Consider the following 27,712-nt stretch of genomic DNA (forward strand, 5'->3'; position numbering starts at 1 on the left):
CAAACAAAACGATAGATCACATCCTCAGCTGCTGCAAAAAGATTGCACAGACAGACTACAAGCAGTGGCATAACACCATTGCTCAGATAATCCACTGGAACTTGTGCCACAAATACCATCTGCCTGTAATAAAGAACTGGTAGGATCACAAGCCTGAAAAAGTTGCAGAAAATGAACACGTCAAACTACTCTGGGACTTCCGAACTCAGACAGACAGACAGAGTTTTGGAGCACAATACTCCTGATTTCACGATAGCGTTAAACAAAATATGGATTGTTGTAGGTTTTTTCGGGCTATAACAACAACCCAGTGATTCCAGCCATGAAAGCCTTTGACAATAAAATATGGATCGTTGATGTTGCAACCCCAGGCGACAGCAGGATTGAAGAGAAACAACTGGAAAAGCTGACACGATACAAGGATTTAAAAATTGAACTGCAAAGACTCTGGCACAAGTCAGTAAAGGTGGTCCCTGTGGTGATCAGCACACTGGGTGCAATGCCTAAAGAGTTTGGCTTGCACACTTAAATACAGTCAGCACTGACAAAATTACTATCTGCCAGCTGCAAAAGGCCACCTTACTGGGATCTGCACGCCTTATTTGCCGATACATCACACAGATCCAATTGAACAGACAGCAGAATGATCTTGTTTTCTGTGGACTCATCTTGTTGCGTTTCAAATAATAATAATAATAATAATAATAATAATAATAATAATAATAATAATAGCAGCACTACCTTTTCCCTGTTTTGTTTTGTTTTTTGGAGGGGGGTAAAAACAACCTGCAGAGATGCCGCTGTCTACCTTCTCTCTTGATGAACAGTTTATGGTAACTTTGTGTGTATTACTCCTGGTGCACTTAATGATATGTGGTGGCACACTGCACCCTGGCTCACCTTTTGATGTTTGTCCCTGTACCAAAAAACCAGTCTTCCTTTGGGATAAAGCCATGTCATTTTAAAAGGGTTTCATTTTGGTTTCTGCTTACAGTGGACCTCAAACAGTCATATTGTTGTCTGGAAAGAATTGTATAGTGAGTTGGAGATAATGATGCTCATGACAAGTATTGTGCATGCCACAATGTGCAAGCTGAGAGAAAGGCTTCCTGAGGGCCTTAGAGTGAGTGTGTGCATATGCATGTCTAATGCACATAGATGTAAATACAACCCTCGTTATATCTAGAAATTAATGCTGACACAAATAGGTAATTGACCTCTGCTCACAAATGGTGTTGCGGGTATCACACACAGCTCCAGTTGGGAAGTGTTCACTGTCTTGTCCCTTTGCTTCGTCAGGTGTGTATCTCTTTCCATCAAATGTATTCATGTCCTTCTTCATCTTTCTATGCCATCTAGGCATAGTGTTGTGTGAAAACCCAAACATTGTGATGTGGCTGAATCTATGTAAACCTGCTTATGTAAAACCTATGGGGATATGCATAATTTATTCAGAGCCTGGGATTTGTATTTCCACGGCGCACGCTGGGGGCCAGCCTTTACACAATGGAAGCTGGGAAGGAGGGGGAACAGTGGGAGAGTCAAACTCCTTCATAGACAGGAGAAATCAGTGGAGACACGCTCTGTCTGAGAAGGACCTTCATGGTACTACACATGAAAGGGAATTATTCAGCGCTTGGATTATAGTGAAATAAGAGAAGAGATCCAATAGGGTAGCTAATGCAGGAGAGGAATGGAATAATTAGTTTTCTGACTAGGTCTACATTTCAAAACAAAATATTTGCATAGATGGTATAAAAGGTTGTATGTGAAATGGGACATTTGGATGTCTATTGCAGCCTTCCCCTATATGGTGTCCCCCTTGAGTTTTGGATTACAGATCCCATCAGCATGCCCTGTGGTGAAGGTTGATGGGATTGGAGTCTGAAATATCTGGCAAATGCCAAGCTACTTTACCGAATAAGCAGATTGCAATATTTCTTTCTCCATCTCCCTACTGTACACCATAAGCCTAGTTCTGAAGATGCTGCTTCCCCTCTAAAAAAGAGTAGCACTTCTCAGTTGCCAAATTCGTACTTTAGTTGTTGCCAGTGAGTATATGTTTTATGGGAGACAAAAAAGAAAGGTAACAGAGAATTTGAGTTATAGTCTACAGTACCTTTTATTGTTGCATAGCTGGTTTCCTCCATTCTGGCTTTCACCTCAGTACAACCATGCTGTAAACTGGGATGAAAGATGATGGCAGGGCTTTGCAGTGAGCATCACTGCTAAACCAGGATTTAATTTTGGCCTATACTAATGTGTAAGTCTGGAAAATGTAATTTAAAAAATCCACTCCTCCAAATATTAGGTTGACTTATCCACAGATCATCATAAATACTGAATCTTACCTGTTATACCTGGCGTGGGTTGGTCCATGAGGTCATGAAGAGTCGGAAACGAGTGAACGAATGAACAACAACAACCTATCTGAGTAAAGTGGCAAAAGACAAGAGCTGAGTCCTTGTCAGGACAACTTAAATAATCTGCTTTGTGTCTCTTTTATAGAGAGAAAAAGCTGGGTACAATGATGATGATAATAATAATACCAACTCTCTCTACTCTTTTAGTCTCAGCACTTTTTTTCCTGTGTCAGGAGCGACTTGAGAAACCTCAAGTTGCTTCTGGTATGAGAGAATTGGCCATCTGTAAGGAAATTGCCCAGGGGATGCCCTATGTTTTACCATCCTGTGGGAAGCTTCTCTCATATCTCAACACAAGAAGCTGGAGCTGACATGGGAGCTCACCCCACTCCCTGGATTCGAACCATTGATCTTTTGGACAGCAGTGCTGCCAACACAAGGGTTTAACCCATTACTCCTATCCCTTTTCAATAGCTGGACTGGAAAATAACGACACTCTTTGTTGCTGCCCCTCAAAGAACTGGTCCTTTCCCCTCTCTGCAGAATAATCTTCCATGGTTCATATCAAAAATCATAATTTTCTCCCCAAAACCTGGCTTCAACTTATAAAAGAAAATACCCAGTATGTCCTTTCCTTGCCTTTTAAAGCTGCAATTCCATCTGAACATGAGGAAGAACTTCCTGACTGTGAGAGCCGTTCAGCAGTGGAACTCTCTGCCCCGGAGTGTGGTGGAGGCTCCTTCTTTGGAAGCTTTTAAACAGAGGCTGGATGGCTATCTGCCAGGGGTGATTTGAATGCAATATCCCTGCTTCTTGGCAGGGGGTTGGACTGGATGGCCCATGAGGTCTCTTCCAACTCTTTGATTCTATGATTCTATGCCCACATTTAAAATGTTTCAATAAATGTTGATTTACTAAGTAGGTGTCCCTGATTTTAACCAAGCTGTCATTTTTTAAAGTATTTTTGATGCAGATAATTATGAAACTGTTAGTCATGAACACCATCTGAGACCCCATGTTTCTATGTGAGAAAAGATGAGGAAAGCATATTCTAAAACAACACATGCTCCAGTGTACATTTGATATGAACATGCAAAATTTACCAGTGATATCCAGTGAAGATGCTTTCTCATGACAGTTCCCTCTCATCGTTGCCACGTAGTGAGAACATACTGCAAGTCTCTTCTGATGTGAGAGAATTGGCCATCTACAGAGACGTTGCCCAGGGGATACCTGGATGTGTTACCATCCTACTGGGAGACTTCTCTCATGTCCCCGCAAGCTAGAGCTGACAGACAGGAATTCACCCCATTTCATGGATTCAAAGTGGCAACCTTCAGGTCAGCAGTCCAGCTGGCACAAGTGTTTAACTCACTGTGCAGCCATAACCGCAGTGTTGAGGGGGTGAAAGTCTTCCTGATGTTTTTTTTCAGCTCCATTGTGACTTACAGAATTTGGGCTAACAAATGGGTGGTCCTCCAATTGTGTGGACTTTAAATCTCAGGTGAAATACAGCAAAACCTGGAAAATAGATGGAATTATGAGCCATGGTGTTTTTACCAGCCATTTTTAGAAAGGCCTTTGCCAACCAGGTGCTCTCCAGATGGGCCAAACTGCCACCCTCATAACTTCACAGCAAGTATCTTCTTTTGGGATACTGCAACTAGGCTGCCTAGCAATTAATGTGTACTTCATGAGTGAGCAAACGAAAAAGTAAGAAGGCTGGGAGCTATGTTTAGATTTCCCCTGTTTTTCTTTCTGGAATAACTGGAAACAGAAGGCTTTGGTCTGTTTCACCAAGGGAACTATGCCGGCAAGAAGTTTGTGGTGGTGTTTTTGTTGACATTGGCAGAATGCAAAAAAAGGTTTGAAAGAGTCAATCTGATGTCTCTCTTTCCTTCTTCGTTTGGAGGAGTCTTCTTTCCCATTTTTCACTTTGATCTTCCATCTGTTCTCAGCAGCTAAATCTGTTCTGTAATTAACATAGCTTGCAAGGGTGTTGGGCCCTCTTAGTAACAAATTCAGTTTCATTTTTATAGTGAGAGCTTAAAGCTCTGGTACGTGAATTCTTCCCTTTCCTCCCTCATTGTCACGTACTTTTTAATGACTCTAGTGGAACAGGTGTCTTCTCTTCAGAGGCTATGCACAAAAAGAACAAACTTCAACATAATCACACTTCTTTTTTTCTTTCCCTACAGTGATAGTTTGATGCATTTCTTCATGTAGGAAATAATACATAAACATTAAGAGCAACAGTAGCTGAAACAATTGCAGGCTAAGCTACATATTATGGTAAAGGTTATTTATTTATCGTGTCAGGGACAACCAGACCATTGTATTACATTTCTAACAGAACAAAACAAAGAGATAAAAAACCACAAAGTTTGCAAGTTTGGCATTCGATTAAATGTTCTTTGACCAGTATCTGGCCACTTGGAGTGCCTCTGGTGTTGCCGCAAGGAGGTCCTCCATTGTGCATGTGGCAGGGCTCAGGTTGCATTGCAGCAGGTGGTCTGTAGATTGCTCTTCTCCACACTCGCATGTCATGGATTCCACTTTGTAGCCCCATTTCTTAAGGTTGGCTCTGCATCTCGTGATGCCAGAACGCAGCCTGTTCAGCACCTTCCAAGTCGCCCAGTCTTCTGTGTGCCCAGGGGGGAGTTTCTCATTTGGTATCAGCCATTGGTTGAAGTTCTGGGTTTGAGCCTGCCACTTTTGGACTCTTGCTTGCTGGGGTGTTCCAGCGAGTGTCTCTGTAGATCTTAGAAAACTATTTCTTGATTTAAGTCGTTGACGTGGTAAAGGTAAAGGTTTTCCCCTGACATTAAGTCCAGTTGTGTCTGACTCTTGGGAGTGGTGCTCATTTCCATTTCTAGGCCGAAGACCCGGTGTTGTCCACAGACACCTTCAAGGTCATGTGGCTGGCATGACTGCATGGAGAGCTGTTACCTTCCCTCCAAAGTGGTACCTATTAATCTACTCACATTTGTACATTTTCGAACTGCTTGGTTGGCAGAAGCTGTGGCTGACAGCAGAAGCTCATGCCGCTCCCCGGATTCAAACCTGCAACCTTTTGGTCAACAAGTGTAGCGGCTCAGCGATTTAACCCACTGCACCATCAGGGGCTTCACATATTATGACAAACAGCTAATTTTTCCTTGGTGTTGATTCTTGGTTCCAGTTGGATTTCCTACATAAACATTAAGCTGTATAATAATAAATACATTTCCATGGGTATCCAAATAATAAATACATTACCATTGGTATCCAAATGTTGTTGATGTTCCTTACTGTTGTCCATAGCTACAATTGCAGGGCCACAGGGTTTCCCCTCTTGCTTCAGAGAGCAGGATTTGGAGATTAGAAGAGACCACCTGCTATGCAAGAAGATACAATCAAAGTCCTCCTATTCCAGCATCTGCTTAAAAACCTCCAGGAAGGAAGACACCGCCACACTCCGAGGCAATATATTCTACTCCTAAACAGCTCTTAACATTAGGAACCCCTTCCTAATATTTAGGTGGAATATTTGTTTTCCTGCAGTTTGAATCCATTGCTCCGTGCCGTAGTCTCTGGAGCAGCAGAAAACAAGTTTGCCCCCTCCACAATATGACAGCCTTTCAAATATTTTTAAAATGTGCATCATGTCACCTCTAAGCTTTCTCTTCTCCAAACTGAATATTCTCGGTTCCTTAAGCTGTTCCTCATGATATAAATAAATAAATAAAAATAAAATATCAAAAAATGCATTAGTTAATTGGGGCACTAGTGCATCGTCCATGGCTCACAATAGGCAAGTGAACCTACTGGAGCAAACCAAAACTAAACCACCAAGCTGTTTACTGAAAACTTAAATTTGTCCTCTTGATGCACTTTACCTCATCCCCTAGCGGAAAATTAAACCCCATAGTTTGTCCCATCCATATCTCTCATCAGATAAAGTACTCCATTTTCCTATCTCACCAGAGTTTCCTGTTTTTATCCCTGCATTTGGCCCAGCCCACTTTGTTCAATTCTTTGTTTTTAACTTTTTATCTTACCTTATACCTTGTGTTTTATCCCACTGTATTATTTTTCTTTTATTGTTTGTATTTTATTTTAGTTATTACATGCTGTATGTATCTTATTTTGTTTATTGTATTTGCCAGGTTGGCCTCATGTTAGCTGCCCTGAGTTCTTGTGGAGAGATGGTGGCGGGGTATAAATAAAGTTTAATAATACAGTGTTCCCTCACTTATCATGGGTGTTGCATTCCAGGACCACCCGCGAAAAGTGAAAATCCGCAAAGTAGGGACGCTATATATGTATATCAAGTTCTGAGGGTGAGGCAAAAGTGAGAAGAGATTTAAAGGCACCACACACTTTTTTTTTTTGCTATCTATCTCTGCTTTGCTTTGCTTGACTGCCTCTCTCCCAAGGGGGAGGGTGAAACCCCCTTCCACACTCCACCACTGCCAGGAGGCAGGATTAGAACATCGCTCTGGGCGATGGCAACCATTCATAAACTGGGAGGCAAAAACCCGCGAAACAGTGTCCATGAAAAGAGAACCGCAAAGTAGCGAGAGAACACTGCAATAAAATAATAATTGAATTAAAAGGGCAGGCATTTCAGTGCAGTTACCAAGAGAAAAATGAAAAATAGCTTTCTCTAATTAGAATAATATAGTTGGAAGGGGCCTTGTGGACCATGGAGTCCAACCCTCTGCTCAGTGCAGGATCTCCAGCGAAAGCATCCCCAGCATGGAGCTGACCACCAGCCTCTTTTTGAAGACATCCTGAGAAGAAGACCTTACCTTCTCTCTAAACCAGTGGTTCTTAAACTGTGGGTCACGGACTACCAGTGGGCCGCAAGGACGAAAATCTGGTCCGCTAGCCTCCTTCCTCTTTATTTATTTTGTTTCTGCTCCTTTCACACTGCCTGTCACACCTTCCCTGTCACTGACCAGTCCCGACCCCTTGGATAGACCACATCAGCTCTAGATTATTAAATATGATTTTCTTGGGGCAAGCAGATGGCAACTACTGGATGGCATGTGTTCTGTATCCAAAACTAGAGCTATTGTGGTCTATCCAATGCAATTTTCTGAATCAGCACCTCAAATAACCAAAACAAATGTAAAATTAACCAAAAACTGATTTGTAACCATTTGGGTACTAATCTTGAAGAGTGGTCCTTGGTCAAAAAAGCTCTAGGCAATTGGTTCCATTACTGAATGTTTTTTCCTGTTGTTACGTTGCTTCTAATGTTGAATTGAAATCTCCTTTCTTGTAACTTAGAACTCTTAGATCTGGTCTTATCCTCGGATTAAGCAGCAAACAGGCTTCCTTGTCCTTTTTGTGACAGTCCTTGAAGCATTTAAAGAGTGGAAACATGTGACAATTGCACCTTCTCTTTACCAAGCTAAACAAGCCTAGTTCCTTCAACCTTTCCTTATGTGTTCCAATCTCTACACCTCTTATCATCCTTGTTGCCCTTCCCTAAGCCTGCTCCAACTTGTTTATATCCTTCTCAAAATAAGACTTTCAGAACTGAACACAGATTGGCACAGAATCTAGTGGGATTATCACTTCCCTCTGCTCAGAAACGTACACTTTTAGCCGTGGGGAGAGGAGGATAAGAAATAAAACGGTATTGTTGTGATGATTAAAATAGCATCTAGCTTTTTGCTGCAAGGTCACGCTGCTGGCTTATATTCAGCTCATAAGCAACGGGAACCCCAAGGTCCATTTTGGATTTACAGCATGTTGTATTACTGCTGAGCCAGGTGCCCACCTGTATACTGTATTTGGACTGTGTGCCCAAAAATTCTCATTTATCTCTATGAAATATTATTTGATTGATTTCTGTCCAATTCTTTAGTTTAACTAGGCCATTTTGCATTCTGTCCCAATCTTTCAATGTGTTAACCACCCCTCTCAGTTTTGTGTCATTTGCAAAACTAGTAAGGATATCCTGCACTCTGCATCAAAGTTACTGAAAAAATACTGAAGAGTAATAGCGCTAGGAGAACACTGAGGCATTAATCCCTTCATGTTCAAAGGGCAGCCATTGATTATGACTCCTTGAGCCCAGTTTTCCTATCAATTATAAATCCAGGTTGTTATGAGTTTTCTGGGCTGTATAGCCATGTTCTAGAAGCATTATCTCCTGACATTTCACCTGCATCTTTGCAGGCACCCTCAGAGATTGTGAGGTCTGTTGGAAACTAGGAAAATGGGGTTTATATATCTGTGGAATGTCCAGGGTGGGGGAAAAACTCTGTCTGTTTGAGGTAAGTGTGAATGTTGCAATTTGCCACCTTAATTAGCATTTTATGGCCTAGCAGTTTCAAGGTCTGGCTTCTTACTTTAAGGGGGAATCCTTTGTTGGTAGGCGATTAGCTGGACCTGATTGTTTCTTACCTGGAATTCCCCTGTTTTTGAGTGTTGTTCTTTATTAACTGTTATGAATTAAGAGTTTTTAAAATACTATTGGCCAGATTTTGTTCATTTTCATGGTTTCTTCCTCTCTGTTGAAATTGTCCTCATTCTTGTGGATTTCAAAGGCTTCTCTATGTAGCCTGAAATGGTGATTGTTAGAGTGGTCCAACATTTCTCTGTTCCCAAATAATATGCTGTGTTTAGGTTGGTTCATCAGGGATTCTGGCCATGAAAGCCTTCGACAATACAGTTATAGATACATCTGACAGAGTTTCCATGTATTCCACGTTTAATCAATTTTCTAAACAAAATATCAGATGCTTTGCAGAAATCTAAATGAATGATATCCACAGCATTCCCACCATGTAGTAAACAAATGATTGGATTAAAATTACGCCGTATATAATATTAGTTTGGCAAGATTTCTTCTTATCAAATCCCAACTGAATTCTATTGCTTACTTCATTGCCATCAAGATACTTGCAGACAAACCTCTGTATAATTCATTTCAATAATCCTCCTGGTATTATCTACCTATCGACAGGAAGTCCCCAAGTTATAGATATCCGAATCACGTATGACTCTTGGTTAAGAACGGGGGTGAGACAACAGGAAGTGAGAGAAATCTACCTCTGGGAGGGGAAATCCACTCCTGAAAGGGTTGTTATCATGGAGAAAAAGTGTCTTCGCTGAAGTTTTATCTCCAATCCTTGTTTCTACAACAAGCCAAATTTTCCAAAATCCAATTCTCACAGGGACAGAAAGTGAGGTGAAATCTTCTGAATAGGGGCACAAGCAGCAAAACAAACACCGCATGGGTGTTAACCCTTCCCTATGCTATTCGAGCGTTTGTATGTGTATATGTATGCAAATTAAACTTAGGAAGAAACCCACAGAACCTTTCTTGTTTGTGACTTGGGGACTGCCTGTATCTCAACTTTCCAGCCAAGAGATGACAATTTCAGCTGCCAGATGTGTTCCCATAAAGTTAAGGGGTCTTTTTGGGGGGACAAGTTGGCCAGATGGGGCTCTTTGCCTTATCCCAAGTCAACCTGCTTGACTATGTGTTAGTGCAAGTATAATCCAAGAGGCTCACTGCTGAGAGTGGGGCAGAAAGTCAGGAACCATTTTTAATGTGTCAGGAGCAACGTGAGAAACTGCAATTCTCTTCTGGTGTGAAAGAATTGGCTGTCTGCAAGAGCATTTCCCAGGGGATGTAAGATGTTTTGATATTTTACCATCTTTGTGGGAGGCTTCTCTCATGCCCCCACATGAGGAGCTGGAGCTGACAGAGGGAGCTCAACCCACTCTATTCGAACCTCCGACCTGTCGGTCTTCAGTCCTGCTGGCAAAAGTGTTTGACCCATTGAGCCACCAGGGCCAGAAACCAATGAACCAATGTATTCTTGAACACGTTTCCCCTTTAATTTGCTCGGTTCCCATGTAGCCTGGAGGCAACTGTGTCATTTGAACTGATTGTTTTACAACAAGCATCCTGAAACTCAGACCCTCCAGCTATTTTGACTTCAAACTGCCAGAAGCCCTAGCCAGCATTTTCAATGGTCAGGAATACTGGGAGTTGGAGGCCCAAACAGCTGGAGGGCTAGAGTTGGAGGATTTTAAATTTCTACTAGGAGCATCTATTTGATGCAGCCAGAAACAGCAAAACATTTTGTGGGAGTGAGACGCCAGCACATTTTATTAGGCAAGAGCTTTGTGGATTGCAGCCTAATAAGATGTGTTGTCTTTCATGTTGATAATTTTTTTATAGTTGTTTCCTGAGAACTGCTTTTCATTGGGAGAGAGACAGCACAGTGCTGTGGTTTGGGCCTTGGACAATGACTCTGGAGAGCAAGATTCAAATCCCTTCTCAGCCATTGGATGGCCCTGGGCATGCCAAAACTATCTCAAAGGAGAAGTCAAAGGGAAACCTCACTTTGAACAAGTCTCCTTAAGAAAAATCCATGTGAAAATTGCCTCAGGGTCGCCATAGGTTGCAAATAACTTAAAGGCATAGAGCAACTCCACTTGTCCTTGAGATACATGGGGCAAAGTTCAAGAAAGAATGACTCTTTCATGTAGTGAACAGATTGCTGCAGTGTTTCATGTCATTACAACATAGAGTCATAGAGTTGGAAGAGACCTCATGGGCCATCCAGCCCTACCCCCTGCCAAGAAACAGGACAATCGTGTTCAAAGCACCCCCAACAGATGGCCATCCAGCCTCTGTTTAAAAGCCTCCATAGAAGGAACCTCCACCACACTTTGGGGTCGAGAGTTCCACTGCTGAACATAATTTAGGCATTGGCCAACATCAGATAAAGAAGCCACCTAGCAACACATTGCTGCTTGCAATAAATGGAGTGTATAGGATTGACTTTACAATTCTGGCTTCTGCCGCCTTCTTTGGTTAAGGTGGAATCTGCATTGATACTGTGCAATGCATTGTGGCAAATCTTTTTTTTCATGCAGCAAGTCTCTTTTGTGAATCTTCTGCAGTGTTTGCAACTAGATCTGCAGAGCAGCTTTTTAAACACTGTCGTTCCTTTAGTCTGCAAAAATGGGAACTGGTGGTTCTCCTTTAAATAATCTGTTGAAATTTCGGGAAATGGGGAGGCTTTAGTCTGGTTGTGGTTCCTCTTTTTGTAGGACTGTTAGAGAAGTACTGAATGGACCACGGAATACATAATCCCTGGATAGATCCGTCGGATTGTTTTTAATGTGTCATTGAAAAAGGAAAATTGTGGTATGCCTTTTCACTTTTCCAAATTCCGCCTAGCCAATAACCTTCTGTAGTAGAAAGGAAATAAAGCCATGTGCCCAGTCAATCTCATTAATACAATGGCACTTGATTGCAAAGTTTCCAAACTGGGGATCCTCCAGTGATGTCACACTAGATCTCTTCTCACCTGCAGCCACGATAGCCCTATTTACTTGGACCAAAGAGAACTATAGCATAGTTCTTAAAAAACCCCAAGTCAGTGGATACTAGGATACAAGACAGATTATTGTTCCGAGTATTGTTTTCACTGTCTAAAATTGGACATGGAGGGGAAAATAGCAGCAATAGGAATTGACCTATGATAATTTCAGTTACATTTTGCTGCTGTTTTTTTTATCAGAAGTTTGCATTTACTTTGAGGGATCTGGTGGATGGGAAGCCTCCAAGGGCCCTCCAAGGGCCCTGCCTGAGGACCATCATTTCCTGTTATTGACAGTCCATCTGCAATGGCGCTCCGGGGAGCAGGGTGAGCTTCCGCTGTTAGCCCCAGCTTCTGGCAACATTCAAATGTGAGTAGATCAATAGGTGCTAAGTTCTTGTGGTTTTTTTCGGGCTATATGGCCATGTTCTAGAGGCATTTCTCTTGACGTTTCGCCTGCATCTATGGCAAGCATCCTCAGAGGTGCACCTATGGCAAGCATCCTCACCTCATCTCTGACGATGCTTGCCATAGATGCAGGCGAAACGTCAGGAGAAATGGCTCTAGAACATGGCCATATAGCCCGAAAAAAACCACAAGAACTTAGTGATTCCAGCCATGAAACCCTTCGTCAATAGGTACTGCTTCTTCGGGAAGGTAACGGCGCTCCATGAAGTCATGCTGGTCACATGTCCTGGGGGGGGGGGGGGGGGGTCCTACGGACAATGCTGGCTCTTTGGCTTAGAAATGGAAATGGGCACCACCACCCCAGAGTCAGAGACAACTACACTTAATGTCAAGGGGAAACCTATCTTTACCTTATCTGTAATGCAGCCTTCTTCTTCTACTGCCTTCCACTTTTCAGAGTCTTAGCTTCTTTACAATAGGGCCTGGACGCTGTGTGGTTAAACTATGTCCATATCAGAAAAAGATTTTTGTTTTTAAAGGAAATAAGAGGAGGTGACATGACAACGAGGGGGGCTAAGACACAAAAAGTTAACATGAGGCTCTTGCTTACATATTTTGTATTTTGCACAGGTTGCACAGCATGGCAAACCAGAAGGCCAGCAATAGCGCACATTTAAAAGGTTCCAGGTTCAATCCCCATCATGTCTAGGTAGGGCTGAGATAGTGATCTCAGCAGAATAATGATTTTCCCAACACTAGGAAATCTCCTGCCAAGCCATATAATTATGATGCTCTTTGCAGTCATTTTGAGACAGATTCTTCAGAAAACACATTTCCTGCACAGCATAATTCCCCAAGAGACTTTGTAAAATATGACAGAACTTTTTGTTTTACCTACAATGGGAAGAAAACCTATAGGATCTATGTATCCTTGCATACAAAATATATTCAGATCTGCATTCCTAGGCTGGAAAATCTTTTTCGGCTCTGGGCAACACCTTTGAAGATGGTTGATTCAGTTAGTGTAAGATGGTACTAAGCTGGATGAGCCAACAGCCTGACTTGGTATATGGCAGTGGTTCTCAATCTGTGGGTCCCAGGATGGTTTGGCCTTCAACTCCCAGAAAACCTTACAGCTGGTAAACCGACTGGGATTTCTGGGAGTTGTAGGCCATAACATCTGGGGACCCACAGGTTGAGAACCACTGGTATAAGGCCTCTTTCTGTCTGTTTATGCTGCAGAGTTATTGTTTAGTTATAAATGAGCAAAGCTGTGTAGTTTTGTTTTTGGTGTCGTCCCCCCCCCCCCCCCATTCCCAGCAAATTCATTTCCCCTTTCTCCCCAAACACTAGCCCTTAAATATTTGTGAACATAGACTTCTTTTTCCTTTTATTCCCTCCCACCCCCTTTTCAGGTCTGCTGCTATTTATGGATAAATATGATCAGGGCTACCTTGCAACCTGATTACAGAACAATTTGTAACCCAACTGATTCCAAAATAGTCTGAGAGAGTTTGCTGTTGTCTGTTAACAGCAGATGTTTAAATTGCTGGCACCTGGTCCCCTGCAGCATGTTTACAGCCAGCCTCGGTAACCAAGAGAAGAGCACTTCTTTGTCTTCTTTGGCAAGCAGGTTGGCGCAATTGCAAAACAGGTTGGAGGTGCGTAGAAAGCAGAGTCATCTCTGGGACCTGCTGTTTCACATTATTCAGTTGAGATTGGCTATAATCTAGCTGGTTGGACAGTGGTGGCATCATCATTGACATTTTGATGTTTTCTGTATCCTTCCTCATTAGAACTCCAGGCTGTATTTTATAAGTATTCCCTTGTTTTGTATCCACAAATAGCAGCATAGAATCATAGAATCATACAGCTGGAAGAGACCACATGGGCCATCTAGTCCAGTTGTGTCACACTAGATCTCTTGTCACCTGCCGCCATAATAAAAAAGAGAACTCAAGGCAACAATGAGTTGAATTCGCAATTTATAAGACCAGATGTTTGTTAAAATGCAATCAAAGCAAATAAGTTGTAAAGACCAATCAAATATTTTCATATCCTTAGAAAACCTATTCATATAAGCCAGGCCCGTACAACCAGTTGCCCCCCATATGTTTTGGACTTCAGAATTCCTGACCATTGGATACACTGGCTAGGGCTTCTGGGAGTTGAAGTCTCAAACACCTGGTTGTACAGGCTTGATATAAATGGTCCTCCAAAGCTAAAAATGTCGGAACTATCCATATTTCTAACGCAAAAGGTTTTTAGGGTTGCTATGAGTTTTCTGGGCTGTATGGCCATGTTCCAGAAGCATTCTCTCCTGACGTTTTGCCCACATCTATGGCAGACATTCTCAGAGGTTGAGGTCAGTTTCCGACAGACCCCTCAACATCTGAGGATGCCTGCATTAGATGTGGGTGAAACTTCAGGAGAGAATGCTTCTGGAACATGGCCATACAGCCTGGAAAACTCACAGCAACCCAGTGATTCTGGCCATGAAAGCCTTCGGAGTCTAACACCAAAAACCAAATCCGTGCCACATATAGACATGAACAAGGGAGTGGGAGAAAGTTTATTTTTAACTGCACCTACCAGAAGTTTTTTAAGCTAGCACAACCTGTGGGAGTTGTGATCCAAACAATTGACTTTCCTAAGTCTTGAGATGGAGGCTTTTGTGTGTAACTTTTGTTGTACCATGGAACATGAACTATGAGGTGTTCATACTGTATAGAAGTACTGAAATCAGAATTACTGAACACGTTGGCATCCTTTTTGGTCATAAGGCAGTTTTGTACTTGCTCTGTATGTGTCTGCAAGTCTTCAGAGACATTTTTGCACAAAGGATGGAAACCTTGATGAAAAGCAGAGCTTTCCTTGAGTTTTTCTTAGCCTGGAGGTGAGAACTCTTACAGTAAGAGCCAAGCAATTTCTCAGCCAGCCAGGCTCTTTCACCAAGGGAGATGTTTTGAAAATATTCTTCACACCCTGGTTGAATGCAATCAAAGGATTGGACCAAATGTATTTTAAAAGATTAATTTCTCTGCTTTTCATAAATCCCAGACAGTATGAATATTCAGTGCAATGATAAATATTACATTTACTAAAAAGAAATAAGAAACAGTAGTTAAAATGCCACCAGGTAAATTCTGAAAATACCCTGGGAAGAAATACGATGAAGTCCTTTAAAGGCATTTAAAAGGCCTGGATGATGGCATCTAATATGGATGCAGATCCTCTGTGTGGAACACCTTGTTCATGAAGATGTGCTTCTGTGGTTTGGTGTCTCAACCAAATGGCTGCCATTCATATATGTCTGGGTTTTTTTTTCATGTCAGGAGCGACTTGAGAAACTGCAAGGCACTTTTGGTGTGAGGGAATTGGCCATCTGCAAGGGTGTTGTCCAGGGGACGCCTGGATTTTTTTGATGTTTTACCATCCTTGTGGGAGGCTTCTCTCATGTCCCCACTGGAGCTGACAGACGGGAGCTCATCTGCGCTCTCCCCTGATTTGAACCGCCAACCTTTCGGTCAGCAATCCTGCTGGCACAAGGGTTTAACCCATCGCGCCACTGGGGGCTCCTATATATATGTCTGGTAGGTATTGGCATGCAAGTGGTAAGCAAGAACTGTGTATATGAGGCCTAACATGGTTACTGTTTTTTGCAGGAGAACAAGTTGCTGTACAGCAACTCCTCATGCTTGTGACCCACAGACTCCTTGAATTTCCGAAGCCATTGTTCCTGTTTCCACACCAGTTCCATGGAGAGACCTAGATGTTTGGAAGGAGAGTGGGTCTAAATGGTGCAATGCCTTCCTGCATTTCGGAGGATATTGCGTAAGTAACCTCACCCCCCCCCCCCCCCGCCTTTATATCTGATAAATTGAGGTATAGTGGGGACTTCATTTTTGTTTGGGCAACAGCTCCCTTCAGTCTTGATTTATCACCATAATCATAGGCCATCACTTGTTGCCAAGTATGATTGTCTTCCAAATGTAAGTTTTGGTAAGAACAGCTGAATCCATACCTACCATCTGTGGATCAGTGCGTGGCCAGGGGCTTCCAGATTTCACAGTCCTGCCCCTGTTGTCACTTGCCAATTGTCACGGGACTTCCATTGGTTTTGGTTTGATTGGAAGATGCCTATGCATGAATTTGTTTTATGTGTGGATGTCGGTGCAAAGCAACCAACACACAGTCATCGCAGAAAGAGGTTCTGCTCCAGTGGCATGGGTAGCACAACGATTGGAGGCCCCTCACCTGTTACAGCTTTCACAGTTATTGTAACATAGAATCATTGAGTTGGAAGAGACCACGTGGGCCATCCCGTCCAACCCCCTGCCAAGAAGCAGGAAAATCGCATTCAAAGCACCCCCGACAGATAGCAATCCAGCCTCTGTTTAAAAACCCCTGAAGAAGGAGCCTTCACCACACTCCAGGGCAGAGAGTTTCACTGCTGAACAGCTCTCACAGTCAGGAAGTGTCATTTAGTCCAACGCTGTTCTACTTAAAGACCTCAAAAGAAAAAGTTCACCATTCTCAAAGGCAATTTGTTGAGCAGTTCTTACAAAAAAGAGTTCTTTCTCATGTTTAAGTGGATGTTGCTTTTGTGCCATTGGAACCCAGTAGTAGTTTGACTCGCATTTTGAAAGACCAGCATTTGAATCCTTGGTTGGCCATGGAAACCCATTGAGGGACCTCTGCCAAGTTGCTTTCTCTCAGCCTCAGAGAAAAGATTTCAAATCCCATTGAATGAATCTGTCCAAGAACATTTTATGAGAGGGACACCAGGGTCAGAATCAATTTGAAGGCTCATGATGGCAAATACTTAAACATGATACTAACCATTCCACTAAGCTACACCTCCCATCTTCCCTCCCTTCATCATGTCCTTCTTTGAAGCATGCCTCCACACCAATTTTTAATTTTAAAAACTAGCCTGGGTACTCAGCATTGCCCAGGTTATTAGAAGGAGTCATTTTTTAAATTTTTTTTACAAAATGCATAAGGTTGTGGGTGAACTACAACTCACATCATGCAAGATCAACCCCCTGAAACTCCATAAATACTTAAAGATTGTCATGTTGGGCAAGATTGCTCTAGATCGTTGGTTCTCAGCCTGTAGATCCCCAGATGTTTTGGCCTTCAACTCCCAAAAATCCTAACCTTCAGAAAAAAAGAGTAAAAACCTGGCTCTTTGAACAAGCGTCTGGAAATGCAGCGTAATAAATAATTATGAACTATGAAGAATGAACATGGAATGGCTAGATGATGCTACTGGACAATGAATTTAATTGGATGACACTGGTGATTATGTTTTTATATATATGGTTTTTATAATATTATGCTGAATGTTTTAATTGTATTTTTATGAATGTATTGTAGGGGGAATACACTGCATCAAATTGCTGCCAATTCTGTAAGCTGCCTTGAGTTGCCTTAGGGCTGAGAAAGGTGGGCTACAAATACCATAAATCAATAAATCAATAAATAACAGCTGGTAAACTGGCTGGGATTGCTGGGACTTGTAGGCAAAAACACAGGCTGAGAACCAACATGCACCATGTTATCATCCATTCACTTGTTCTGTCGTTGAGGACTTCCTCGGACTGTTGTGTGTAATCCGCAAGCCATGATGCTGCTGTGTCTTGCTGGCTGCCTCCCTCCCTCCCACCCACTCAATGGCCAGTGGAATGGCAGTTGAAGGTAGTGGGAGGGGCTCCCAACAATTGCTGGATGAGGCTGGATGGAGATGTATCTTGCTGGCTGCCTCCCTCCCTCCCACTTTTCTCGACTATTGCCACAGTGGCTGGGACTTGTGGGATTTGGGGGTCTGAACAACAACTGAAGGACCCTTGTTATCAACTGACCAAAGTTGTTAGGAATCTTATTCCTACGAGTGCAACTGACTGTTATTTCAAAATGACTTTTTGAGTGAGTATACGTTATTGGGGGAAGTGAATTATGGGGTGCTCAAAGATGATCTTGATTCTCCCAGAATCCTGCAGGAAACATAGTTTGGTCACGTTAGTTTGGAATTTTGGGAATTATTATCCTAAGGTCCCTCTTATGGTGCTTTTCTGGTGTGGAATAAAGTACCCACCTACATTGTCAGCTGATTTATCTGCTCAGGTGGGATTTCCTGTGCCTTTTGCATGTTTGTCTCATTAACTTGAAACTAGCAGAGTCAGTCTGGTCAATTGTGTTTCATTATGTAATAAACCAATAAATCTGTCAGAGATCCAGAGTTGATTGATTGCTCCAATCTCTTGAATTAAAATTGCTTCCAGGTCTTCACAACTGTTTAAGGATTACTACCTTGAGACTGTTTCCAGCTTCCTCTAGGAAGGTTGTGCCACTTCTTTTCGGAATAATGATCAAGGCTGAAACACCAATTCTACTATGTTGCTTCTGTGACTCACACAAATGTGTAATCTATGCCTTTGAGCAGAGCATTGTTAGGAACAGTCTGGATTTTACTATAACTTTTTAGTGGTAACTGCACCCACGCTCAGTGCCACTATATAATGCCTTTCCATCTTAAACCTCGATCATCTTTCCCTTCTCTTTTGCAGCTGCACTGCTAGAAATGCTTTGCATTGACTATTGCCTTTTGATTTTTAGCTTGACTAGATATGGATTTTCTTCTTTGGCTCTGTCTTTGTCTTCTTGTTCAGTTTTAGTATGCCTTGGTCTTCCTTTGACTATGTGAAGGTTTTTGTGGTTCAGTCTGTCTTTGGCTATTCCTTTTCTTAGGTGTTACTAATTGCATACTCATTATTCAAAAAATGTATGGTGTGCGGGTGGAAAATCCCAGAGAAAAGCAGGTACTCCAAGTGTTTGCACTGTTTGGTTGAAGGTAACAGAATTGGCTTGTGTCCTTGCCTTCATTTTCCCTCCACTCATACTAATAGTTTTAGGACATTTTTCACTCAGAAGAGACAATATGTCAGATACTGATAGGAAGTCTGCCTGTTGGCTGCTGCTTTAGGTGAGGAAATCTTGGAATCCTCACTGAAGTATCAAGATGTAAGATTTACCCTCTAGATCTCACAGTCCTCATTGTTGGTGTCTCCAGTGTCGTACTGGGATCTGATAGCTTTGTTCAATTGTTCTCATAGGGACTATCAGTAATATTATTGAGTTCATGCTGACTTGGTACAAGCAGTCCTCAAGTTGCAGACAAGGTTTGTTCTCAAGTTGAATTTGTATTTATGTCAGAACAGGTACCTTTTAAGTGTAACTCCAGCCATATATATATATACACACACACATATACATATATAGCTGGCTAGCTCTGGATAGCATAAGTAAAGGCTTCCCCTTGACATTAAGACTAATTGTGTCCGACACTGGGGGATGGTGCTCATCTCCATTTCTTAGCCGAAGAGCTGGCGTTGTCTATAGACACCTTCAAGGTCATGTGGCCAGCATGACTGCCTGGAGCACTGTTACCTTCCCTTCGAAGCAGTACCAATTCATCTACTCACATTGGCATGTTTTTGAATTACTAGGTTGGCAGAAGCTGGGCTCCCCGGATTCGAACTACCAACCTTTCGGTCAGCAAGTTCAGCAGTTCAGTGTTTTAACCTGCTGCACCATGTGGATAGCATAGGAAAAGGTTAACACCCCTGTGGTGTTTATTCTGATGTCTATGCTCCTGTTCAGAAAATTTCACCTCACTTTCTATCCCTGTAAGAATTGGATTTTGAAAAAAAATGGATTGTTATGGAAACAAGGATTGGTGCTAAAGCTGGAGATACCCTTTTCCCATGATAACTCTTTTAGGGGTGAATTTCCCTTCCTAGCAGCAGATTTCCTCCCACCTCTTGTTGTCTCGCCCCCATTCTTAATTATGAGTCGGGTGTAAGTCGGATGTCTGTAACTCAGGGACTGCCTGTATTGTGTATTGTTAAGAAACTGCATTGTTTGAATGTCAGAATGATTTTGCAGGATTTTTTTTGCTCTTTCTATCTGCTATTTTTCAAAAAGGAGTGATTGTTTCAGCTTGAACACCTGCTCAGAAGTCTGCTCATAAGTGTGCATGGGGGTGCATTTTTTCAGCCAGTGATACAGCAGTAGTTCTGGAGTGAGAGCGGGATTTGATGCCCCTGCGAGGGGACACAATTATTTTTGTCCATTAGTTGTGTTGCACTTGATGTTACTTTTAGTTTTGACCAGAAGTTGTGACATGGGAGAATGCAGAGTACTCTGTTCCCTGGGACAACCCTGGGAAGACAGTGGGAAGGGAAGGGGTGATGGAAGGAGAAGCAGCAGCTCCATGTCCACCCCAACCGTCCTGCCCACCTTTCCATCCTCAGCATGCTGTGCATGACACCATGCACCTTTGCACTCCCCTGCACTTCTTTTGCTTTACCCAATTCTTCCTTCTGGGGAAGAGGAGACGTCCATGGCTGCACTGCCTTGGCCACTGCTTGTTCTCCTGACGTGGTCAGGTCATCCGATCTCCTTGCAGCAGAGCAATCATATAATAGGCGAATCACAGACCCGGCTAGCCTTTGCCCTTGCTCTGGGGAGGAGGCACATTGAGCAGCCTTTAAGTCTTTGTAGATCTTCCGTGGAGGGTCTCCAGGTTAAGAATCACTGATCTAATTGCTTCCAAAACTTGGGAGAGGACATGGAGAAGTTGTTGCTTATTCTCTTACTTCGTTTGGCAATTCTCTCAAGCATATTTTAGTAGAGTTTAGATTTCCGTTGTGAAATCCAAAATATGCAAGAGCAATCAAAGAGAGAGCATGGTGGCTAGAGCCAGGAGTCCTAACTTGGCAGTAGTTTGATACAACAGTGGTATCTTTTGTATGCTTTAGTATTGAAATGCATTTATAGCTTTTTAATAGTTTCTGAAGAGGAGGGAGCGAGAATAGTTTTGGTCACGGCAGTAGGCCTTGACAGATTCAGATGAATCAGCTCCTTTGTAACCTGATGTTATGGAAGAAATTTTAGGAATTTCCTTTTATTCGCTATATTGCTTTCTAGGTAGAGCTGAGAAACCTTGCTTGTTGTGTCTATGGGGGCTTTCGGGTAAAATGATCCCCCCCCCCGGTAGGCAGTACATAAATATGCATAAGATCCATACTGTCTCTATAATCATGTTTACTCCCAGTTCATGCAGAGACATATTGATCCTGTGCACATTTCCTGGAAATGCGTTAGGAGCATTAGACTAGAAGTGCACTGGGGACAGCACAGGGTGAGTGTGGGTGTGTCGTCCAGGCAAACCATGTTTCTTTCCCTGTTACGCATCACACAATGCGAGCCACTTCCTTCTGGAGGATTTGGTGTGGGGAACAGTCTAGAACTGAAGAGCTAACAGCTTGTGCTAAGCCTCTATGTACATTTTCCAAGCCGTTGCTTATGATGGCAACCAGGTGAAGGCTACTGCTTTGCATCTGGAACAGGGCTGAAGGTATGAAGCTATTGAGATGTCCCAGCAACCTTAGCCAATGGAGAAAAATATTGGGACATTCTTGAAAAATATATTGGACCTAGAATATTTCTCTCTAGAAATGTTCTAGGTCCTTCAGGATTACTCTTTTGTAAGTTCCAGAGGAAATATACTACAGAATTGCCTAGGGGACTTAGAAAAATTCCCGAGAGGACATATTTTTGTTGGATGCAGGTTATAGAATCATAAGAGTTGGAAGAGACCGCGTGGGCCATCCAGTCCAACCCCCTGCCAAGAATCAATCACGTTCAAAGTACCCCCAACAGATGGCCATCCAGCCTCTGTTTAAAAGCCTCCATAGAAGGAGCCTCCACCACACTTCGGGGTAGAGAGTTCCACTGCTGAACAGCTCTCACAGTCAAAAAGTTCTTCCTAATCTTCAGGCGAAATCCCCTTTCCTGTAGTTTGAAGCTATTGCTCCGCATCCTAGTCTCGAGGGCAGCAGAAAACAAGCTTGCTCCTTCCTCCCTATGACTTCCCCTTACATAGTTATACATGGCTATCATGTTTCCTCTCAGTCTTCTCTTCTGCATGCTAAACATGCCCAGCTCTTTAAGCCACTCCTCATAGGACTTGTTCTTCAGACCCTTGAGGGTATATGAAACTATGGGTGCCAGTTTTGCAGGTATGAGGTAGAACTGTAGTAATTGTAAGTAGCAGAACAGCTTGACACATTTTCTTCGACTAATCCTTCTCCTAAACCTACTTTTTTCTCCCCGAACCGCTCTCTCCTAGATTGGTTGACTGCCACTGATGGCATGTTGAGGTCCACTGAGCAGCGGTGGAGTCGGTGTGTGACCGCAAGAGGCCTGCTCTGACAGCTGGGCACGCAACAATATGGGCCAGTGCGTCACCAAGTGCAAGAATCCCTCATCGACCCTGGGCAGCAAAAATGGCGATCGAGAGTCAAGTGGCAAGACTCATGGTAAGCGCAGCACAATCCACAAGGAGGAGCACAGCACCGGCAGCGGGAAATCGTCTGGGGACATCCTGGTTAATGGGACTAAGAAGATGGAGGTGGCTGTAGAATCCAGCCAGCTTCCTTCTTCCTCCGGGGATTCCAAAAAAGAACCTGTTTCCGGCACAGAGGAGTCCTCTCTCCACAGGACCGAGGAATTATTTAGGAGATACAAAGATGAGCGAGAAGATGCCATATTAGAGGAAGGCATGGAGCGTTTTTGCAATGACCTCTGTGTTGACCCCACCGAATTCAAAGTGCTAGTCCTGGCATGGAAATTCCAAGCAGCTACCATGTGCAAATTCACAAGGTTAGTAGTGTGTGTGCCATTTGGAGATTCTTGTCCAGTTTGTTCACGGTGTAAAAAGCACTGAATGTTTGCCTTGCATGTGTATACTGTAATCCTCTCGGGGTCCCTCTGTGTGATCTATTTTCGAATAATGTGCAAAGATCCAAGTAAGGTGGCCTTTTGCAGTTGACAGATCGTGATTTTGTCAGTGTTTATTATTTCCAAATGCCGGCTGAGATCTTTTGGCACGGCACCTAGTGTACCGATGACCACTGGGACCATCCGTACTGATTTATGCCAGAGCCTTTGCAGTTCGATTTTGAGGTCCTGACAATGGCTGCGTTTTTTCTGTTTTTCATCAATTTGACTGTCACTTGGTATGGTGACATCAATAATCCATTTTTTTTTCTTTTCCACAATTGTGATGCCTGGCGTATTGTGTTCCAAAACTTTGTCAGTCTGGATTCGAAAGTCCCACAGTATTTTTGCATGTTCATTTCCCACTACCTTTGCAGGTTTATGATCCCACCAATTCTTTACTACTGGCAGGTGGTACTTGTGACATATGTTTCAATGAATCATTTGGGCTCCATAGTTGTGCCTCTGTTTGTAGTCCGTCTGTGTGATTTTCTTGCAGCAGCTGAGCATATGATCAATGGTTTCACCAGCTTCCTCGCACAGTCTGCATTTTGGGTATTCAGATGATTTTTCAATCCTGGCCTTAATTGCATTTGTTTTAACGGCTTGCTTCTGGTCTGCAAGAATCAGGCCTTCTGTCTCCTTCTTCAGGGTTCCATTAGTGAGCCATAACCAAGTCTTGTCAACTTTTCCTTCAGTTTTGTCAAGGAACTGCCAATGCAAATCTTTGCTGTGCCAGCTGTCAGCTCTGGTTTGTAGTGCAGTTTTCTTGTGCTGATCTTTGTCTGCTGTGCTTTGAGATGTTTCCGATTATTGAATTCAATCAAAGCAGGTTCTTAGCTTTCCTTTATTGATTTGTTTGTTTGTTTGTTTATTATTACTATTTATTTATTTATTTATTTATTTATCGTATCAGGAGCAAGCCTAACTTTTAAAAAAACACACACACATAAAGAAGTGAACCGAGGGAACAATTGTAATGTATTAAAAAACACAAAGTTTCAGAAACTTGGCATTATACTAAATGTCCTTTGACCAGTAGCTGGCCACTTGGAGTGCCTCTGGTGTTGCTATAAGAAGGTCCTCCACTGTGCATGTGGCAGGGTTCAAGCTGCATTATAATAGGAGGTCTGTGGTTTGCTCTTCTCCACACTCACATGTCGTGGCCTCCACTTTGTAGCCCCATTTCTTAAGGTTGGCTCTGCATCTCGTGGTGCCAGAGCGCAGTCTGATCAGCACCTTCCAAGTCGCCTAGTTTTCTGTGTGCCCAGGAGGGAGTCTCTCATTTGGTATCAGGCATTGATTGAGGTTCTGGGCTTTAGCCTGCCACTTTTGGACTCTTGCTTGCTGAGGTGTTGCAGCGAGTGTCTCTGTAGATCTTAGAAATCTATTTCTTGATTTAAGTCATTGCCATGCTACAACTATTATTAAAACTTCATTCATACCCTGCCATCATCTCTCAAAGGGGACTTGGGGTGGCTGACTACCTGAAGGACAATAGTGTAACTGGTCTCACTTTCTTTCTTTTCACAGGACAGAGTTCTTTGAGGGCTGCAAAGCAATAAATGCAGACAGCATTGATGGGATTTGTGCCCGGTTCCCCAGCCTCTTAAATGACGCCAAACAGGAGGATAAGTTCAAGGATCTCTACCGTTTCACTTTCCAGTTTGGCCTGGACTCCGAGGAGGGGCAGCGGTCGCTGCATCGGGAAATAGCCATTGCTCTCTGGAGACTGGTCTTCACGCAGAACAAGCCCCCCATCTTGGACCAGTGGTTACACTTCTTGAACGAGAACCCCTCAGGGATCAAGGGAATCTCCCGGGACACGTGGAACATGTTCCTCAATTTTACTCAGGTCATTGGGCCGGACCTTAGCAATTACAGCGAAGACGAGGCTTGGCCCAGTCTCTTTGACACTTTTGTGGAGTGGGAAATGGAGCAGCGGAGGAAGGAAAGCGACACCAAATGCGCGGCAGCTTCACAGACAGCGAATCTCTTTGCGGACCACTGTCCTTAGCGCCCTTTGAACTCGGCAGCGACCTGCTGCGACCTGTTAACCTTTCATGACCTGTAAGCTCTGGACTCCTCTGGAATTTACAGACGCTCCAGATTTTTCTACTTTCCACCTTTCTCTGCCTTGTATTTCGAAAGGGCTCTAAAATGCTGTATCCATATTTTAGGCACTTTCTTTAAAATTTGGGGTTATTCCTGTTTCTTCTTTTCCTGAAATGTTTGACCCTGGCTGCAAGTTCAATGATTTTTGGGTTTTTTTTTTTTTTAAAATTGAGATTTGGTATCATTACGTCTCGATGTTGGTTACACAACTTTTTTTTTTAAAGAAGGAATTTTCTGTTGGTTAAATTAACATTGCTAAATTATCCAGTGCCAGATTGAAATTCTGCAAAGTTACATCTTTTTTTTAATGTTTTCAGGGCAGGTCTATACTGTGTGTAGTGCTGTTTACATTGTTGAATTTTTTTTAAAGATTGTGATAATTTTAAAGTTTATACCATGAATGAATAACAGTGTTAACTGTTAACTACAAAATGCATTTAATTCCCAGGTAAAGAAGAATTTGAAAGCCAATGAAAGCAGCAGTATTTTTTTTAGTGTATGTACGTGTGGCATGGGCAGGGTTTTTTTTGATGGATAAAAACATTATTGGATTTCTGTGAGATTTCCAAGCTGTGTGACCATGTTCCAGAAGCATTCTCTCCTGATGATTCACCCACATCTATGGCAGGCATCCTGAGAGGTTGCGAGGTTTGTTGGAAACTAGGCAAGTGAGTGAGGTTTATATATCTGTGGAATAATGTCCAGGGTGGGAGAAAGAACTCTTGTCTGCTTGAGGCAAGTGTGAATGTTGCAATTGCCTAGCTTGATAAGCATTGACTAGTCTTGCAGCTTCAGGGCTTGGCTGCTTCCTGCCTGGGGGAATCCTTTGTTGGGAGGTGATTAGCTGGCCATGATTGTTTCTTGTATGGAATTACCCTGTTTTTGAGTGTTGTTCTTTATTTACTGTCCTGATTTTAGAGTTTTTTAATAATCGTAGCCAGATTTGTTCTTTTTTTCTTTTCTTTTCATATCAGGAGTTACTTGTGAAACTGCAAGTTGCTTCTGGTGTGAGAGAATTGGTTGTCTGCAAGGATGCTGTCCAGGAAATGCTCAGATTTTTTTGGTGCTTTGTCACCCTTGTGGGAGGCTTCTCTCATGTCCCCGCATGGGGAGCTGGAGCTGACAGAGGGAGCTCATCCGCGCTATCCCTGGATTCAAACCTCCGTCCTGTCTGTCTTCAGTCCTGCTGGTACAAGGGCTTAATCCATTGCACCACTGGGGGCTCCTATTGATTTTGTTCATGAAACCATGAAAATCAGGGCCAGCTAATCACCTCCCAACAAAAGAAGGCAGGAAGCAGTCAAGCCTTGAAGCTCAAGGCTATTCAATGCTAATCAAGCTGGCTAATTGCAACATTCACACTTGCCTCCAGCAGCGAAGAGTTCTTTCTCCCACCCTGGACGTTATTCCACAGATATATAAACCTCACTCACTTGCCTAGTTTCCAACAGACTTCACAACCTCTGAGGATGCCTGCCATGGATGTGGGCAAAACGTCAAGAGAGAATGCTTTTGGAACCTGGCCATACAGCAACCCAGTGATTCCCGCCATGAAAGCCTTCGACAACACAAAAAACATTCTTTTTGTTTGAAATAATATATTGTACCTTAATCACTTTTTTGATTTCATGGCGAAGTCACAGCAGCTGCATGATCTGGTTTGGGAAGGGGAGCGCTTTCTTTCCAGGACACTGGAAAGGAAGCTCCCAAAGTTTGTTGTTTTCTGCCCTCTTTTCAATAAGAAAACTACTGGCAAAGGGTTTAGTATTAACTGTAAGGTGTGAAGGCTTTCTACATGTTGTTAAGAAATGGGAAAATTGGCACAAGCTCCTCTAAATGATTCACTTGGAAGCAGTTTCCTCCCTGATGTAGGCTCCCAAGGTAGGAGAAGGGCCACAAAGCAGGCCTCATGATGTTTGCTGGTCAAACGCTGAGCATCCCTTGCTTCATGGAAAGGTACAAAAGAGCAATGCTACCTCTGTTTTCTAAATGCCAGAATCTTCTCCCCATTATCCCCTCTTAAAGAATGAATGGGATTTTCACGGTGGTCAGGAAAGGCTGTGATTAAAAGTCAAACTTGGTGGCTTATCTTCCCGATTTGGAAGAGAAGTAGCAAATTTCCCACCAGGGAAAGAAACACTGCTTCAAATAAACATTCTGCTCCAATTTTTAGACAATTGGTGCTTGGTTAGAAATGTTAACGTTATTTGGGTAAGTTTTTTGGGCTGTATGGTCATGTTCCAGAAGCATTTTCTCCTGACATTTCGCCTGCATCTATGGCAGGCATCCGTAGAGGTTGTGAGTTAACTTTATTTGGCTAATAAGTTACAGTATATTCAAAAATGTGTAAAGAACCTCCAAATTTTAACAGTGACCCCATTTCTTCTCTGAATTAGCAAATTTGCATCTGGTAGTTTCCTCAATGTTCTGACAATGACCCCTGCACCTTTTTAAGTTGCTCCATCCGAACAGAGATTTCTTTTTTTGATATTTGAAAATGCAGTTGCACCAGTTGGATTTCTACTTGTCCAGGAATCGGGTGCCAACACTGTTGAGAATTTGTTGAATGTGAACATACCCTGTTTCCCCGAAAATAAGACATCCCCTGAAAATAAGACCTAGTAGAGATTTTGCTGA

The 27,712-nt window shown here is 42.8% G+C and overlaps 1 protein-coding gene across 5 annotated transcripts in view; it reads left to right on the plus strand.

Moving 5' to 3' along the window:
* The window catches only part of LOC137097878 (DCN1-like protein 3), a 51,608-nt gene extending 26,057 nt beyond the window's left edge, over positions 1-25,551 (plus strand). For 4 of the 5 annotated variants that reach the window (XM_067473210.1, XM_067473213.1, XM_067473209.1 and 1 more), the window contains 3 exons: positions 15,778-15,946; positions 22,311-22,843; positions 24,494-25,551. In XM_067473210.1, coding sequence (XP_067329311.1) covers positions 22,413-22,843; positions 24,494-24,977 — 915 coding nt within the window. In that variant the 5' untranslated portion in view covers positions 15,778-15,946; positions 22,311-22,412 and the 3' untranslated portion in view covers positions 24,978-25,551. The remainder of the gene's footprint in view (positions 1-15,777; positions 15,947-22,310; positions 22,844-24,493) is intronic. The other variant, XM_067473211.1, reaches the window with a different exon arrangement.
* Positions 25,552-27,712: the final 2,161 nt, after the last annotated feature.

Source organism: Anolis sagrei, chromosome X, assembly GCF_037176765.1.
Source record: "Anolis sagrei isolate rAnoSag1 chromosome X, rAnoSag1.mat, whole genome shotgun sequence".
Classification (NCBI taxonomy): Eukaryota; Metazoa; Chordata; class Lepidosauria; order Squamata; family Dactyloidae; genus Anolis; species Anolis sagrei.